At 33.2% G+C, this 19,083-nt stretch overlaps 1 protein-coding gene across 1 annotated transcript in view; it reads left to right on the forward strand.

The window, feature by feature from the left end:
• Nucleotides 1–2,913: 2,913 nt before the first annotated feature.
• Nucleotides 2,914–19,083, forward strand: part of LOC118204804 (glycine receptor subunit alpha-2-like) — a 118,389-nt gene continuing 102,219 nt past the window's right edge. Inside the window, exon 1 of the mRNA XM_085817897.1 lies at nucleotides 2,914–3,214. Within this exon, the coding sequence (XP_085674023.1) occupies nucleotides 3,150–3,214 (65 nt within the window). The 5' untranslated portion in view covers nucleotides 2,914–3,149. The remainder of the gene's footprint in view (nucleotides 3,215–19,083) is intronic.

The raw sequence follows: 19,083 nt of genomic DNA on the forward strand, positions 1-19,083 counted from the left end.
TATATGGAATTTTAACATAATTTTATTCAGTGCGTTATGTGGTGTATTTTATGCTTTTATATAATTATGTATTTTATATGTATCTCATGTAATATGTAATTTCATGTATAATTATGTATTTTTATATGTATTTTATATTTTATTTTTTATTTTTTTGGTTTTTGCTTGGCGCAGCCCTTGTTTGTCATAAAATCTTGTCGATTAGGTGGATGGGGCTGCGCCCTATTTGTACACAATCTTTGTATTTGTACTGCTGAAGCTTGTAGTGAAATATTAAATTCTTGGCATTAACAAAAGTTTTATAATTAAAGCAAAAAGAAACAAAATTTATAATCAACGAAAGTTGCAGATGGAAACAAAAAAAAAATGGATTAGAAGTTAAAAATGATAAACGAAAAATGCTGAAACTCGAAAATAAAATTACCTACATCTTAAATTAATGAATGTAATCCATAAATAAAATACCATACCACAGCTGAGCTCGTTTCCAACCATATTCGTGGTTCCATACATAAAGACTTTGAAGCAAAGAATATGCAGAATGCTTAAACTGGAAACCCATTCTAAGAGTACTATTGGACTGAAAGGAAAATCTCCATCTAAATAAGTGTCTTTCATTAAGCTTATATGCAGATACTGAGCTCTGTGCTATTCAGGACTGTCTTCACTTTTCATTATCAGCAAAGAAAGATTAGTTAAAGAGAAAGAATATCAGGTGTCATCTATTTTTACCCAGATATCTAATGTGACTTGTTTAAAGAGAACACCATCTCGAGTCTCGGGTGCTCTAAACTTTATGATAGGCTTCTGAGAGCCATTTTGGTGAAATAAAGATTTTATTATAAAGTCCTGAGTTTTTTCTTCCAAACCCGGACCAAAATTGAAATTACAAAAGCGTCAAGTTCTGTGAATTCTGCTTAGCACAGAGTACGATAAAGACCACAAAACGCCTTAGTGAAGGCAATTTCAACATTGGCGATTTCTTCTAGAAGCTCAATTTCGACATTCTGTGACCATATTGTGGGTAATGTCATCAAGGACTTCTCATTTATCAGGTTTTATTTAACATGTGGATGATATGGAAATTTCAGTTGTCTCAGGTCTTCTGAGACAGAACAGGAGTATCCCTTTAATAATAACTTTAGTCCTAACTTGGATTAGGAAATGAATTTCAGTTGTCAATTTGTATTCTATATTCCTGAATAAAAAATATTCGTACACAATTTTGTAAATAACACCGAAAAACATACAACAATATGGGTATCACTTTGTTGTCTCTGATGCGCAGAGGTGATCTAGGACTCAGTAATAAAAATTAGTACCTCCCATTTAATATATATAAATGTAGGTTCAGAATTACAATAAAGACATATGTTAAAATCGTACCAAACTATCAGAAATTTGAATGCAATTTGATTCAAATTAAATATAAATTTTACACTCAATTGTTAGAAGATGTACGCCAGAGCATAGACATGGCGATTTTTCTTCAACAAAAAAGTCATCCTCTTAAAGGCCAGAGACCTTTATTTTTTCACACAAAACGGCTGTTCGCAGGTGAAGCAACATGATCACGAAGTTATACACCACCTTTAATACCAAACTTGGAAATAAATTTTAGAGTGTAAATTATCGTATATTTTGAAAGGAGAAAATTCTTAATATTTGCTTGCTTTGCTAGTGCGTTTTCACCACTCAAGCATATAACATTTGCCTCAGTTTCAAGAAGTGTTTTAGTCCAACCAATATAATATTATTGGAAAAAGATAAGAAACAAATAAAAGAATATGACTTTTTCTTTTGATTAAGCACATAATGTGAAGTTAAAACTTGAACGTTTCTTTGAATTTCAGAATAGGACATACCCTTTGTGACCCTAGGATAGCTGTTCCACTATGAAGTTTGCCCATCTCCATCTTAATTGAATATCGATAGAGTATATTTCAATGCATGACATCTTGGCCTTAATGAAGTCCACATATTGGCTTTAAAAACAGCATAACGATAGAACCTTCCGAACGATGGATTTTAAATGTCGTATAAGCACTACAGTCATAAATTTTGACGTCTTTGAGCTTTGACTATCAATATGACAGCAACCCTGGCTGAATATTGCATTGACGGAGCGACATCCATACATGTGTTGCTGAAATATTGACTTTTCAGTTTGTCTTTGCTTTCTTTTCGGAGAAACAAGCACGAAAAATTAGTTATGCCCTAGCCGGAATTTGAACCACGGATCTTTCAGTTACAGACTGTGATACTGTACTACCTGTAATACTATGATATTATGAACGGGGTATGCAGTAATTCCTTACACAATTATTTAATTAAAAGGCAACAGGGAAGGGGACGAAACCCAGTTGACTAAATCCAGGTGATGATAAATTATTATCTACCATATTTTCCTGCAAACATTATGTATTTTCGAAACCAGGTAATGCGATAAATCAACTAATAACCTCAAGATGGTTCAAGCAGCGAATCTTCCAATTGTCAGCAGGACGGGCTATCAAGCACAAAAAGAAAACAAGCACGTTCTTACATTATCCAATAAACAGTTCCTTATGTTTTTGATTTACTTTATTGCATTATTACTAGAACTTTTATGTTAACATATATTTTACATTAAAACCAATTTTGCCTTATATTTGTTTAACAAAACTTATTAATTTGTATACTGAATAGCTTTTAAATTTATCCTGTGCTTTTAAATGTACTTTCGTGCCTGCTATGAAAACAAGATCATTAGCCATTTAATCTGTGCAAACTATTTCTCGAGTAATGTTTTGTTTGCACGGTAACCATGATTATTTCGAGCAGCAAAATTGCTTTTCTTCCCTCGATGTGAGAATGTTGCCTCTTAACAGCAAACAACAGATTAAACATTGGAATGGTTGTAAAAGGATCCGTTATTATGACAGATCGTAATTTCTGCATGATAAAGAAGCCACGGACGCGGTTTATTCCAGATAACATGCGAGAACTTAACAACTTCGTGACTTCAAAAATATGATAATTAACAAATCAATCCTTCAAAAACTTTTTCCCCGCGAAATCGATTTGCGTATAAAAAGCTTTTCTGTCTTCGTGAAATGCCATTTGCAGATCATCCTGTGTAGCTGCCTGCTACAGAAAGATCGGAGAAAATGTTGAAATGGCTTCGAGTCTTCATTGAAATCATTTTGTTTTTTCCTTCGTCTAATGCTGAAAGGTATCTTTTATTTTATTTCTTTTTTATAAGTAAAATTTACAATTTTACATGTGTTGTTTTTTTTTTAATTTCTAAGCTCAAACTGATAGATTTTTTAAAGCTTAAAACTTTTACTTAAAATAAGTAGTATTAAAAATCACTTGTAAACCTGCTACAGATTTAAAAAAAATTATGTTAAAAGTTTAGTTGGCATTTAAATGTGCTAAGAGTTTATTAGCTTATGAAAATGAGATTTATATAAATAATTATTTCGTGCTATAATTATTTTTTTTCATCAGTCTAAAATATCAGCACAACATACGAAAAATCCTGCTGAATAATTAAAATTTTTATTGATAATCATTTAAAATTTTGCGACTCATATTCTAAATCGTTCACTATTATGGGGCGGAAACTCTTGCAGCGCAACCACTTTATACTAATTACTTTTATTGCCACTCATTCAACATTTATTTATCGCAATAAATATCAAAAACTAAATTAATCCATTGTCGTTCGGATATAACCAGTTTTATATTAACGATTATTATAAATAATCATACAGCATTTAGTAAGCATTTTTATGTCGCTATATAAACGGCAAGTATTAAGTCGTTTATTGTAATGAGACCAATGAAGTAACCACCAGTTTTATATTTACCAAAGAAAACTTTATATTGTTTCTTTATTATTAAAATCATTCACTTCACGAGCACATATTATAAAAATTTATCCTCGCCTTTCTTTTATTCATTATTTGAACTAACTAAATGCAATCAGGAAACAAATGATTAAATCTCTAGCATAATAACGTTAGATGTTTAATTTTGACCAGAAAAGAGAATATTACAGTTCTTTCCCTTCTTTCAAAAAGTAACAAAATTTCAGAGCAAAGATTCTCGTAGAATAACTTTTATAAAATATTTTTCCTGGTATGGTAGAAACCTCATTGACTTAAAAACCTGAAACCACTAAAAAAAACTAAACGTATTAATTATGTCGAATATTAATCATTAATTTCACTTAAAATTATAAAATATTGTTTTATGTATAACGGAGTATTACTCTCATAATAAATTAGCAAAATAATATTTTTGTACATGGGAATGATATTTCGCATTCATACATTTTCAAAATAATATTTTTGGAGCACAAAAATAAAGAATATGATTTTCAATTACTAAAAATGCATTATTATGATAAAGTATGAATACCAAAGATTCAGACTATCTCTGTAACAATGCATATAAATTTTAATGGAATTCTTAACTGACAAAACATGAACTGGTTTCAAATACTTTTCAGCAATTGTTATATTTTATTTTCGAAATTTTTCCTTTTTTTTCTCCATTTTGCCTGTAAATCTTGAAAAGAAAATTGCACGGCATATGTAAGTTTTAAAGAAGTGCAAATGAAGAACTTGCCAGTTAAAATAATATTTAATTAGACGTACTAATATTACGGCTATTTAACGCTTCAATACTTTTTTTTACTAATTTTTTTCTTACACATTGCTAAAAATCTCTTGGACTACGAAAAAAATCATAATCTCCTGTCAAGGTACGAAGTTAAAATCTCAAGACTTATTTGAAGTAACGGTTTATGACAAAACATTTTTAAATTATACCCTGTATAATATTTCATCTTCTTAATTTTCGTACTTTTCACTTAGAATTTTCCACGGTGGAAAACGTATATTAAACTTACGTAGCTGTTCAAATCGTGTGCTGATTTCTTTGAACACTGTATCTTGTGTATAAACACTTTTTCTCTCTTTTAATTCCGTGTGGTAATTCAGAATCTCATTATTTTTAACCCTAATAAAATAATGTTTCGCAGGAAAAGTGCAAGGCCCTAAAAATTGTCCTATAGTCCTCTCCACCCCCCTCTAACTACCTGGTTAATCTGCCTTGTTTGGCTGTAATCCTTAGGAAGAAAGGCAAGAGGGTGGCGTACTAACGGTTTCTTGGATTTTTATACCTAAAAGTGGAGGTTTTATGATGGGTGTTCACTTAAGTCCTCTTTTTTTCTATAAAGAGGATGAATACCCAGGAATTTGTAGAAGTTAAATAAACGAATTTGTAATGCATGTACAAAGAACAAAAGTATAAAATGGTCCAGGAATTAGTCAAACTTGAGGACAAGATCGTTTCATGAATCCAGAGAGTATGTTGCAAATTATGCGGAAAAAATCAAAAAGTAAAATATGCCAAGGAAAAGCATACAAGCGTAAATGTGGAACTTCTGTTAGTAAGCAAATCCCTAAAGCCATAAAACTGTTTGGTCGTAAATCCTTTAGTAACATTAGTTACGGCAAATGTTTATGACTTTCGTACAAGGTGGTTATACAACACTACAAGATGTACTTTCTCTGTTCAGCTCTGTTATAGGAAAGTGTTATTGCTGTGTATGCTATAGCATATAAATTCAGTAATCTTAAGACGGTGTTTCGATTCCAGAGAAGACGCATTCATTTTATCAAGAATTTCTATTCTGGAAACTGCAATATATGTACAACGATATCCAGATTCAACAATGAATGATAATTGGTCATTTATAACTGGTCAGTTGGCTGCCTCTTTGCACTTGAAGTGCATGAAATGCAGACATTCAAGACACCTCGCCATGTGCTGTTGATACAACGGTATGCCTAACAAGTCGATAATCTAAAAATCAAATTCAATTCCTGACGAGGGTGTAGCGAATTTTCCAAAAATTTGTCTTCCAAATATCCCAGTGTCTTCTAACTATATCACTGCTGAAAATCTAGAATCGCAAACCATCTATTGGTGTAGACATTTCCATTAATACAGAAAACATTATTTATGGATATTGAATTCATTCATTCTGAAAAAGAAAAGTCATTTTATTAAATGTAGGCCTTTACCTCATTAATCTGCTACTACTCCATCCAGTCTCTGTATTGTATTCGTCACGGAACATAAAATTTAAAGCTGAACAAATACAAATATAGAATTACAGGTGCGATAAAAAGTTGATGGTTAACTAGTAGATTATGGTTACGAAATAAAACTAATGGCTGCTTAAAAAGTTTCTGCTGCATACTGTTTGAGAAATGTTCCTTATCTTGCAGTTTAGTAGTTCTTCTATTTCTTCTAATTTTTAACAATAACATTGGGTTCTTGGAAATGAAATGGCCGGTTCTAAGAACGACTGCGAAAGAGAATGAAATGAAAAGGAATATCTGTTTAATCAGAATAATTCCCAGTAGCATTTATACAATACTGCCGGCATGTGACAAGCTCATTTATACCATGCCTGTAAAGATCAGTACTCTGAGAAGTAATGAACTTCAAGATACGTTCAGGTATCGTTATCATTTCTTAGAACAAATTATGTCTCAAGTGCCGAAAAAATTGTAATCTGTCAGAAAAATGTCAGGAGAATATGGAAGATAAGGTATAATTTTGTATCCCGGTTTCGTTATTTGAATGCTGCAAAGTCCCGACGACTATCTGCCTAGGAAGACCAATGGTTTCGTTGAGGACTTTCTGAGGAAACTAATTCATATTCACGTTACACATGGAGAAAACCACGAAAACTAACCGTGCAGCCAGCCCGATAGCCTGAGATCGAAACCAAAGCAGGTAATTTCGTATCCCAAGTTTGTAATTTATTATAGCAGTTGAGCGTTATCCTGAAACAACAGAACTTCATGTAGATGAAGCAATTAGTTTGTTGCAATTAGTTTTGCGTTTTCCGCATCGTTATACAATATCCAGTTGCATTTACAATTCCACCTCATGGAAGGCTCGAATAGTGAATAACATATTATACAGTAAACAGCATCTTTGATGGATGCAAAAATGGCGTTGGAGTCATTCGTAAGCCATCTTTCCCTTTTAACTACTGCAATAAATGTTTATGATTATCAAGGATAATCCATTACTCTGTCACAGTCACAATTTGTTGCGGGAACCTTTCTTATTTCTTTTCAAGAAATAAGATAGCACTTCCAAATACCGTGCTTTGTTTTCAGCACTGAAATCGTTATACTGTCACTTGTCGAACTTCTTTATTTTTCCTGTTATTGCCGGGTACCACGAAACAGTCGAAAAGTACATATTAGTATCACGGGAATAGTTTGCTCTGCATTGGATTTATTAAATCTTTTCATTCATTTGAATCAGAGAAGGATGTACAAATGGCTAAAAGACTCGCTTTTGCTCATTAGATCTTCCAAATGAAATTTGAAAACCAAAGGCGAGAGAATCTCTCATTAATTATTCCTGAACCAAATACTTTAGTGATATCTTTACTGCAACCGCTTCAGAATTTCCTAAATTGAACAAGTAAAGGCATAGAAACCTTAACTAACTAAATTCCACTACTGTTTTAATGTCGGTGGTATTCAATATGTAACGGTTGTTGAACGAAACAAATGTTACCGTTGCACATCCCTTGTATGACGTTTGTCACAGTAGAACCTAGCGTCCTTTAGGGAAGACGTCATTTGCAACAATCCAATAACGAACTTAGAACATTCGTCGAAAACAATGTTTACTTATCCTTGTTTAAATTTATCGTCCGTTATCTATTCATAAGACGCTGTTTAGTGTATGGACAAGTATTGGTTTCACCTGTAGATTTGTGTCTCCATTTACACAAAACTGATTTTCATAATATTGGAGTGAATATGTTTCAAGAATTCCTGAAACATGAGAACAAAAAAGGACTAAAAATAAAATCTAATCGATTAATTAAAAGTAAATCTTGCAACTTTATAATTTTATAGTCGATAAGTTAATTTGATATGCGAAAGCTTAAACTAACATTTAAAATATGTTTTCCAACAACGGTCGAGGTTTCAGTTTCGACGGATCATAAACGTATTTGCCATTCACTTACTTCCAGCATCATTAACTGCCCCTGTGACTGCCTTTTTTGTTAACTGAAATGTCAGAAGCATAAGAATAGAAATTTAGGAATGCCGAAAAGGTAAAATTTGTAGTCATTAAATTTTGAATCAAAACTTCACTAAGAAGAAAACCACCAGTTTTACAAACTATAATATTTAACTGTGACTGATTAGTCTGTAATTGAAGTCAGAAATGATCTTATCATTAGTCATAGAAAATTCACGGTTCTGAAGAAATTATTGGTATCATTATTTTAATTATACCCCAGTAGTGTTAATTTACTACAGATCAAGCATGTCAGTCTGAATTTCAGAAACTAAAATTTTCAAATTAATAAATTTCAATCATATCTGAAGATTTTTGAGAAAACTTAAAAATTAGAACTAAAATTATACGAAATCAAAGACGGTTAAATTCGTTTCAATAATTTTTAATATCTTAACGTTTTACATAGGTACACATCTTTGTTTTTCAGATACACGAATTTTAGTTTTTTATACGCAGTTATCATATACTTAAATAAGGTATAAGTATTATTAAACTTTAACTGCTGAATTTGAAGTTTGCTATTATATATCAATCATTGTCTTATAAGAAATACCAAAAACTGCGTATATTTTAATATGATAAATTCGTAGTAGCTTGCATCACTCACACAGTTAAGGCCCACCAGCGGCCGAGCGGTAAAGTCGCTGAACACTGGTAGTTCGGTCCGAGGTTCGAAACCCGCGAACGGGCTGGCTGCATGGGTGTTTTCGTGGTTTTCCCCATGTGTAACGTGTATACGAGCCAGTTTCCCTTAGAAAGTCCTCCACGAACGCATCCCTCCCCTTAGGCAGATAGCCCTCGAGGCTTTGCCATAATCACACATACACACACACAAACCATTTACAAATTCTAGCGCAAGAATATAGAACTGATTTTAACGTAAAAGAAACGTGCTAATTAAAATAAGCAAAATAAACTTTGTATCATCACATTTAAATCAATAACATTAGAGCTAAAGTCACAATTTTCTGAGTTTTGTTGTCGTTATATATCACACTGCAGCTCCAAGGTGGGAGGTTTTGTTTTGAAGCGTGTTATTCGAACCCATTATAGAAGAATCACTTTAACCAATTTTATCCATATTTACGAATGACATTTAATTTATGAAGTTTGCATGTTAGCAATGCTTAAGACAAAAACCGCGTACAAAATACCGTACCTGTGTGCGAAACACTAAAGGCTTCAAATGATGTATTCGTTGCACATACCTCGTAAAATTTTCAAAATGTTGTCAATAGAAACTCACAGCTTAAATTCATCAATTTAATATAGATTCATTCTTGCTCGAAATCTCATTAAGTCAAGCGTAAATAAACTAACAAATTTGCTTATCACTGAACTTAGAAGTAAAGCTTATTTTCCAGTTCATAATGGATTCGCTTTTTGAAAATGACGATAGCAATAAAACTTACGTATTGCGGCCAAAGAAAAAAGAATTAACTTCTGTATATAAATAACAACTAGAAAATAAAATGTCTTATACGGAAATTGTACTAAATGCACGCAATAGAATGATCATAACAGCTTTTTCAAACTATTTCGGTAACTCTATAACCCAACAATTTTAGATTTTAACCTGTTTAATATTTATGAGACATGTTCATTTCAAATCCTGTTGACAATGAAATGTTACGTGTATGTAACTTTCGTTTAATTTTTTTAAATAAAACCTTAAATAATCGATAGTGCTTAAATTATATAGTACCAAAGAAACAAATGCAGTTCTGCAGTAAGCACTCGCCTAAAGAATACATTTCGCGAATTTCTATTCAAATTCTTTTATTATTTTATTGGCTGGCTCAAAACAGAACCGCAATTTTTTTAACATGAACTTTAATAGTTTCACAAAGTACCGAAGAATGTTTGCTCCTTTAGTAGCATTTTGATATAAATTATATAAAATTTTCCTTTTAAAGCAAAAGAGATTTAAGAACTTTGAATTTGCAGTGGAGTAGGTTAAAAGTTCATAAACATGTAATATGAAAGTAATGTAAATAAATAACTGCGTATTACTTCTTAATGTAGTGTTACGTCGACTTATGAACCGCTTAATATGCGAATAATCTTTAACTACAAATCATACTGCGTTTGACGGCGGTGTAGAGGTTCCACAATGAAATCGCGTTCCTCTACAACATATTGTTACGAAATGCCCAGCTGTGATAAGATAGTTTCCCTGCAAAGTGAATTTAGGAATGCCAGAAAGTGACAAGAAATGGCAGGGTTGCTAAATTTTGCTCGAAATCGCTTATTTGGCGACAAAATTGGCAATATGCCATAGACGGAGCGAGAACATTCTAGAACGAATTCTTACTGGTTTTCCCCAGAATTTCTCGAAAGCAGGTCAAAAGCTATATAAACCCGCGTGTACGGGAAGCGGCAGTTTATCGTTAAGTGGCGTGGAGAGTATCTAGTATATTGAGTTCAGTAGCAGTGTCTTGAGTTCAGAGATTAGCTTCAGAGTGATCGACCGAATCGTAAGCTGTATTTTAGTGCTTTACCCTGAAGCTGTTTTCACCGCTACAGCTGATAGGCTTAAGGCCGTATTGCTGATTGTTTCAGCGTGTTTATCGTAGTTTTCGACGGCTGTAAATTTGTCTTTGGAACTCTTCTATGTAATACTTACGAATAAATTGTCTTTTGATTCTTCATCAAACGTTGTCATCAGTTACTCCAAATCCACGAACTCGTAGAAGGCGACAGTATTAAGCACAGCCAAAATTCCGCTGTTTATCTGTTCATGATCCATAGAGAACGAATTTGAATGACTTTCAGCAGCATTAAGAGTAAAATTGAAAACTTTGTTATTATGTTCTAGCAGCATAAGTAAAACTGTTCAGAAAAAGAAATCAAATTTGATATTGCTGTCCAACCACCCAACCGGGATAGTGATTAGCGACGTACCGAAGGCCTGGTTTCGAATCCCGGAGAAGGATAGGATGTTTCTAAATGTATAGCGTCTGTGCGGCATGGAGGCTGTTTTGGTTCTTCATCAAGTGTTGTCATCAGTCACTCCAACTCCACGAACTCGTACAACGCAACAATATTAAGGACAGCCAAAATTCCGCTACGCATCTTTTCATTGTCCATGGAGAACGAATTTTAATGACTTTCAGCGGCATTAAGCAATGCGCAATCACATTATATTTCTAATCATTTGCATATTTGCCTAATACTTATCTTTAGGCCAAATTTCACTACGATACAAGAATTACTTCTTATTGCGTAAATTTTTATAACAATGTGTATATGTATCACCCGTTTTCGTCAGTTCTTTCCAAAATTTTCTTAAAAATATACATGATAGTTAATAGTTAAATAAAATTCTTTATTAACTGATTTTCAACTCTAAAAATGCTAAAACTTGAATTCATAGTGGTACCTTAAGAATCTACGTTGGTTTACTACTCTGAAAATTCTCGAGTCTACGGAAAAAGTAATGTTAATAAGCACTAATTTGGTGTTATGTCGACAACTAACAGAAGAGCTTGAGTAAGGATGCAATTATTCTCTGAATCGATGATAGAAGTCTTGGCTTCCGCCGCAAAACTATATCCGCAAGAAGAAGGTCAACTTGAGAATGTTCTGCTTGCAATGGAAATGTTCCAGCACATCCACCACAGCTGAATGAAGGTTTGGATGAAGAGTTTAAATGCATCAAAATTACGTTCTTGATTCTTTAATACTGTATAAGGCTTAGAACCAATCGATCAAAATGTTATTGCCAATTTCAAAAATCTTTATACCACAGCGCTGTTCCAAATTGAGGTTACCACAGACACATGGTTAACCATCTAGAGATTATTGAAAAACTATTTTAATATTCGTCATTGTTTTCGTCTTATTAATCATTCATGGACAGATATTTCGGTGCAAATACTGATATCACCTTGAGCAAAGCTGTTGTTAGTTAGTTAAGAATCAAATTGCATAGGTGCTATAATAAATATTTGGCTCCACTAATCACTGTATTGTATAAAATGCCTCCAATGTCTTTAAACAAATGTCTGCTCTTTCATCGTTCTGCTCAATTTTGGTAGAAGATTTCTTGCTTTGTCCGAAAGCTCCAGACCTTACATACTTTGACTAATGTCATGTATAGTTTCAGCATTTTATTCCTCATCTCTATTTTAAAATTAATGTTTATTAATAATTTCATATTTATTTGATATTTCAAACCTATTTGAGTATTGGATATAACAAAATTTCTCCTTGTCTTTGTTTAGGTGAGGATGGATTATCAGTGGGCCAACAGCGATAAGAATCTAAATTCTGTAGTTTTCTTCAGGGTATTCTGAGTTGATTGCACTGACAAGACTGCATAGGTTTCACAGTTTTAAGTATGTGTATCACGTTTCCTTAAAAAGTTATGTCTTGAAGCTTCCCTAGGAAGGGTCAACGAACTTCGTCTGCTTTGGGAACTAACGAAGCGAAGGCTCCGAAAAAAGAACTAAGAGAAGGCTACGATAATAATGAAGTATTAAAAAAACACCGTATATGAGTAGAATATTATTTATATTTAAAATTCATTCGATTATTTCGCATTTATTAAATGTTTAATAATTATATCTTACAGAGCTGCTTGCTTTCAAACGACTAGAAAGCGAGACTGACATTGTATATGCTGTTGTTTTCTTGAGTAAGACAATGGTTTGGATATTCACAAAGCAAATATAGAAGAACTGATAGAGGAGCATAACATTGAGTTTACAATGGAGAACTACAGCAATCAAGAAGAGAGAGGGAAGAAAAACAGATGCAGAAGAAAAGCAAATAAGTTCAGAAAATGAGGAAGGTAAAAGAAAAATGGAGCAATAAAAACAAATAACGTAAAGAATTTCTTGCAGTATTGTAACGAATTAGAAGAAATGGTTAACACATGGGATCCTTATCAAGCCATTGTTTCTAATGTCATCAGAGTGACAATCTCATTAATCATTTTAGAAAAGTATTAAACAAACAACAAACTCAATCATCGTTGAATAGGTTTTTTTTAAATCTTCTTTTGCCGAGAGACTAATAAAAAAAATAGCAATTGACGGTCAAAAAAAAAAAAAAAAAAAGACCTTTTTTTCTTATAATTTTAATGTTTCTTTTTGTACAAAACATAAAATCAAAAGTTTTATAAATAAAACTGATAATTTTTGCCTAAATACATACTTTTTCATTTTATTTTATTTTAACTTTTTTCCCAAAGTTTTGTAATGGCTTCTAATAATAACAGCAGATACTACAGACAGATATAATTATTAAACATTTAATAAATGTGAAATAATCGAATGAATTTTAAATATAAATAATATTCTACTCATATACGGTGTTTTTTTAATACTTCATTATTATCGTAGCCTTCTCTTAGTTCTTTTTTCGGAGCCTTCGCTTCGTTAGTTCCCAAAGCAGACGAAGTTCGTTGACCCTTCGTAGGGAAGCTTCAAGACATAACTTTCTAAGGAAACGTGATACACAGACTGAAAACTGTGAAACCTATGCAGTCTTGTCAGTGCAATCAACTCAGAATACCCTGAAGAAAACTACAGAATTTAGATTCTTATCGCTGTTGGCCCACTGATAATCCATCCTCACCTAAACAAAGACAAGGAGAAATTTTGTTATATCCAGTACTCAAATAGGTTTGAAATATCAAATAAATATGAAATTATTAATAAACATTAATTTTAAAATAGAGATGAGGAATAAAATGCTGAAACTATACATGACATTAGTCAAAGTATGTAAGGTCTGGAGCTTTCGGACAAAGCAAGAAATCTTCTACCAAAATTGAGCAGAACGATGAAAGAGCAGACATTTGTTTAAAGACATTGGAGGCATTTTATACAATACAGTGATTAGTGGAGCCAAATATTTATTATAGCACCTATGCAATTTGATTCTAATGTATTATTCTATATTATCTGAAGCATTATATGATGAACACAATTTTTCCTAAAGACTCAAGAGGAATTTCAATAATGAGAATACACTACTATATTTAATTTTTTTAAAGTTTCCTCTTCGCAGTGACAAACTAATTATTTTTATAATTATTTTGGCAATCAAAAGGTTTTAGTTATGAGCTTCCGAAATATCATGTCCGTGAAGCATAAAAATATTTATGTAGTTTTTTATATCCACAAGGAACCGGCAACATAGAATCAACACGTGAGCCATATTCATGAAATTACAGAAGTATTAATCACATTTTTTTGCATTAACACTGCTGCAAGTTTTCGTGAAGAGAAAGTTTAATCGATCATCTTTAAATAAAGAAGAAATTGAGTGAAACTGCCTATTTACACAAAACGATAAATTATAGCAACCATTATTAATCAACATAACAGAATATGAAAATATTCTCTTGATACTAATAACTTTCACGATGGAAATAACCAAGATTAACATCGATGGCAGTATTTTTTTTTTTTTTTTACACTTGATAAGTATTTTACCGTAGACTTAGAAAATAACAATTGTTAGCTTACCGTAACAATGAAAATTAGTAATCCTGTACTTTTTGCTAGCTTTACGCTTCCTGAGTAACATCAAGAACTGGAATCGCTATATCATTCGCGATACAAAAGCAACTTGCTATATTCAAATATTTTTATCAAATTGAACTTATTTGCCGCCCAGACGGGAACGTTTTTAATGACTCTGACTGTCCTACCAATGTGTCTGAATTCGATTCCTGGAGAAGGCATGGATATAATTTGTTTGTCCCTTCATAGAAGGCAATGGTAGCCCACCTAATGCGTTTCTCCATAAGAGTCCACCGCTTCCGGCCTTAGTGGTGGCCAATGCCTAAAAGCGACTAGTGTTTCATTGGAACAGAAAACAGAAATTATTTAGTTCATATAACAGCTTATTTATACCATAATAAAAATGCAGAATGGAACATGTTGCATTGTTTAGATTTAAACAATTAAAGAATACTTACTAAGGTATGTTGAAGATATTTACATTTGCTGTAAAATATGCTTAATACGAGTGATAAAAGCAAATACGTGAAGCTATTTACTGGTACTAAAAGAAACGCAGAACATTTTCTTCCATTGTCTTACATATGGCACTAAACTTTTAGGACATTAAGATGAGATTAGAGGCTTTTTTTTAATATCCGAGAAGCTATTAAAATATTTGATAAGCATAAAAATCGAGAGCAGGAATCAAAACGTTCCATGTATTGAACTACCGAATAGAAAGAAATGGTGTCTTTTTGATAACCAGTAAAATTAAACTTGGGTGCAACTGATATGCGACAAAAATAAGCTAAAAAAGAAATGGAAACAAGGAGCAGCTATAGTTATAACATGAAGAGCATTCTATCATGATAATAAAGTACACATAATTAGTTTTAGATTATATGAATATTCTAATGTGTTGTAGAGACTTTAGGTTATTTCGCGGTCGGAAAGATGAAAAATTAGCAACGCCTTCGCCGGGAATCGAATCGTGGACCTCTCAGGGTTGCCACGCTACCTGGAAAACCGGGAGAACCGGGAAAAGTCAGGGAATTCGAAAATTGACCAAAATATTCAGGGAAAAGTCAGGGAATTTAAGTATTTTTGTCAAAATCTGGAAAAGTCAGGGAAGTTCATACAACGATCCCGCCAATAAAAGCGATTTTTGCGCCGACGTCGGAAGAGGTAACTTTTTTGGCGAATTATGTATCACGTGAGTGTCATTCGGGTAGCTGGCATAGAGCCAATTTTCGCAGCTCCAATTTGATTGTCTTTTAGAAAGGCAAAGCAACTTTCCCGCAACTTTTGGTTTCCAGTATTCTCGAGAATCGCATGTGCAGTGCATGAACTAAAGAAAGTACCTGTTCTCGTATAAAACAAAATGGGTTTAATCCTAGTATACGGTACTATGGAGGTTAGAATCAAAGAATATGTATTGTAAAGAAGGAAAACCTCTCTGCAACAGACGTGGCTGTGGCTCCGTTCCATCATAGAGGAAAACAGCTGTGCATGTCTGATATATCTGTCACCAAAGCTCGAAACCGGTGTCGAAGTTCGAAGGTCACGTTATCAAGAGTTCATAAAATGAATATCGTTTAAAATTTCTTTAACCACTTGCGCTAAAAAGACGTGCCACGCACGTCAAGATGCTTTTGTCTCAAACCGCGAGCGACGTGAACACCACGTCGATAAGCATTTATCGCAAAAATGAAAATAACGTGGTGCACATGTCGCCTAACAACGAGATTGTTTATTTCTCGAGTTACAGCTCTGGATTGCACTCGCAGATGCGGAGCGGCGTAAATGAGACACTTTACCGCTTGTTATATTGTAGCGCACGGCACCGCAACCGTGAAGTTTAGTCTTAGCGCAAGTGGTTAAACTCTAAAGGAAAAGAAAATATTTTTTGGCGCAAGTAAATTAATTCATGGATTAGTTATTTTCAGAGAAAAAAAAGAAAAAAAAAAAACTACGAAAATCCGTTTTTAAAATTATTGCGAAAAATCCAAGAAGAAACGTCCTTTGATAAAACGTTTCTTCTTGGATTTTTCGCAATAATTTAAAAACGGATTTTCGTAGTTTTCTTTTTGTCAAAAAGCGTTTCTTCTTAACACGTGTTTCTCAATTTCCTGTACACATCGCGGAGAGGGAAATTCTGACCGCCAGGTTCCGTCGCCAAATCCCTTGGCAAATTTTCCCTCCGCATTCTAGCGGCATAATAGCATTTTACTTGTATGGAACCTTTTCTTCTTTACATAGACGTTCTTTGGTTAGAATAATAATGGTATTTGGCGACATCTTGATGCGCAGTAAACGGGTCATTTTGGTCTTGGCGACAATTTTCAAAATCGTGCCAAAGCCTTACCGTATACTAGAATTTTACCGCAAAATCTTTTTTAACCTTTTTTTTTTCTTTTTAATAAATACCTTGCCATTTTGCAGTAAAATAAAAAAATAGTAATCAGTCATCTAGAGCCATGTAATATAACTATATTTGCTAAAATATAGATGATTATTCTAATTCAATTTTTAAGTAATTATTTTTAAGTTATTCATATAATTTAATGTTGCTTCTTCACTCTAAATTTATTTATTATTAGTAAATAATATTTCCAAATTTCAGGAAATTTTCTCTGGCATAATCCTGAAATTAATTATAGCAGTATGATGACATACCATCACGAAATTTAATGCACATATTTTTTCCTTATGTGTGCTGCAAAATAAATATAAAATACCTCAATTTATTAAAATAGATTTCTTTCTTTCGTTTAGCTGCAGAATGTCTGCAAAAAAAGCCTTTTTTTATTCCAGATTGGGAAGATTCTAATCTCAATCTTCAGTGGAGAAAACAACAAATATTATAATTATATTTGTGTTTTCAAGTGTTAAGGTTTTAAGAATATACCTCACGCAAATTAAATTTACCTAAAATCTAACCTAACTATTTAGCATTGCGTTGTGATTTATAAGGACCGGATTAGCCTTGTGTTGAACTGGTGATGATCATGAGTAATAATTAAATAAAACATACATTTGTTATCCAATATATATATCTTAAATTTTATTAAGTTTCTTAAGTGGAAAACTAAACAAAATTATCAAACAAAGTATACCAAGAATAATTAAGAATAAATGTCCTCTGGGATTTATTGAATAATTAAGTGAATTTGCTACACAATACAAGTAATACCATAATTAATTTACCTCTTAGCACAGCCAACGTAGATTACGCGGATAGACTGGAATTTTCTTGAAACACACCTGGAAAACCTGGAAAAGTCAGGGAATTTCATTCTCCTGTTTGAGTGGCAACCCTGACCTCTCAATTACGCGCTGAGCGTGCAGACAACCACACCACAAAGGCATGCCAAGAAGGTGGGAGAAATACCTTATATACTCCCCCTTTTAAAGGGATACTGGGGTTTTTAGGGGACCCAATCGCCAAATTCTGGGTGAGGAGGATCATCATCCAACACCCTTTCAGTTCGGGCGCCACTGTAGAGACATAGGTTATTTCGAGGCCGGAAAGATGAAAAATTAGAAACGCCTTCGACAGGAATCGAGCCGCGGACCTCTCAATTACGCGCTAAGCGTGCAGACCATTACACCACGAAGGCATGCCAAGAAGGTGGGAGAATTACCTTGTAGTGTCAAAAACTCCTTTATGAGCAAATTCTATTTGGATTATTTATCGCAATGGGATTATCAGACTGAAAACTCTAGCTACATAATGCAAAATTGTATGCATTACTTTGACCTTGGAATACATTTGGAGGAAAGACATCGATGTTATACAAGTGGCTTTATAATTTCTATGACGGTGTTGTTGTGACTTCTCTCACTTGTCTGATAGTAACATCAGAGCAAGTCAACGAATTTTATCCTGATAAGGAGGCAAGAATGAGTCTTTCGTTGTCATAGTGTTTGGGTCCATTTTAAGTGACAGTTCGACTTGCCCAATTCCATCCAAATTTTGAGGAAGGGGTTCAAAGATTTTCCATCACTCTTTTCTTACCATCAAACCTCTCGAGAGGATCTTCTGCTCGCTGTGTACTTTAAGTTCTTTCATGTTGCAAGGACACTGTCCACTTGCAATCACTTAAACCTTTTCTGGAATTCGAACCCGGACCAATTGGCATGGCACTCAGGAATGCTAACCATTTCAGAAATCAGGGCGACACATCTGCGGTACGAAATAATCTTACCATATAATGGCTATCCACAAAAGCTATTTAAACTCTTAAAGTTATGACTCCTCAATACTGCTTAACTTTTAACACAGTATACAGGGTTAGCCTGAAACAAATAGACAAATTAAATGCTTATCAATCGAAAAGGGTCTGCTTTTACCCCGTAAACGGGATTAAGAATAGTTTATAAGTCTTCAAGTTTATGAATTTTCTCGATTCGTTTGTTCGCGTGCCGTCAGCATCACGTGAGTGCTTTTGACGTCAGTGGAACAATGTGGCCACTAATCAAATTAAAACTGCTTTTTGTGCGT

Source organism: Stegodyphus dumicola, chromosome 6, assembly GCF_044657685.1.
Source record: "Stegodyphus dumicola isolate Sdum_Otavi_A_Nest chromosome 6, ASM4465768v1".
In the NCBI taxonomy this organism is placed as follows: domain Eukaryota; kingdom Metazoa; phylum Arthropoda; class Arachnida; order Araneae; family Eresidae; genus Stegodyphus; species Stegodyphus dumicola.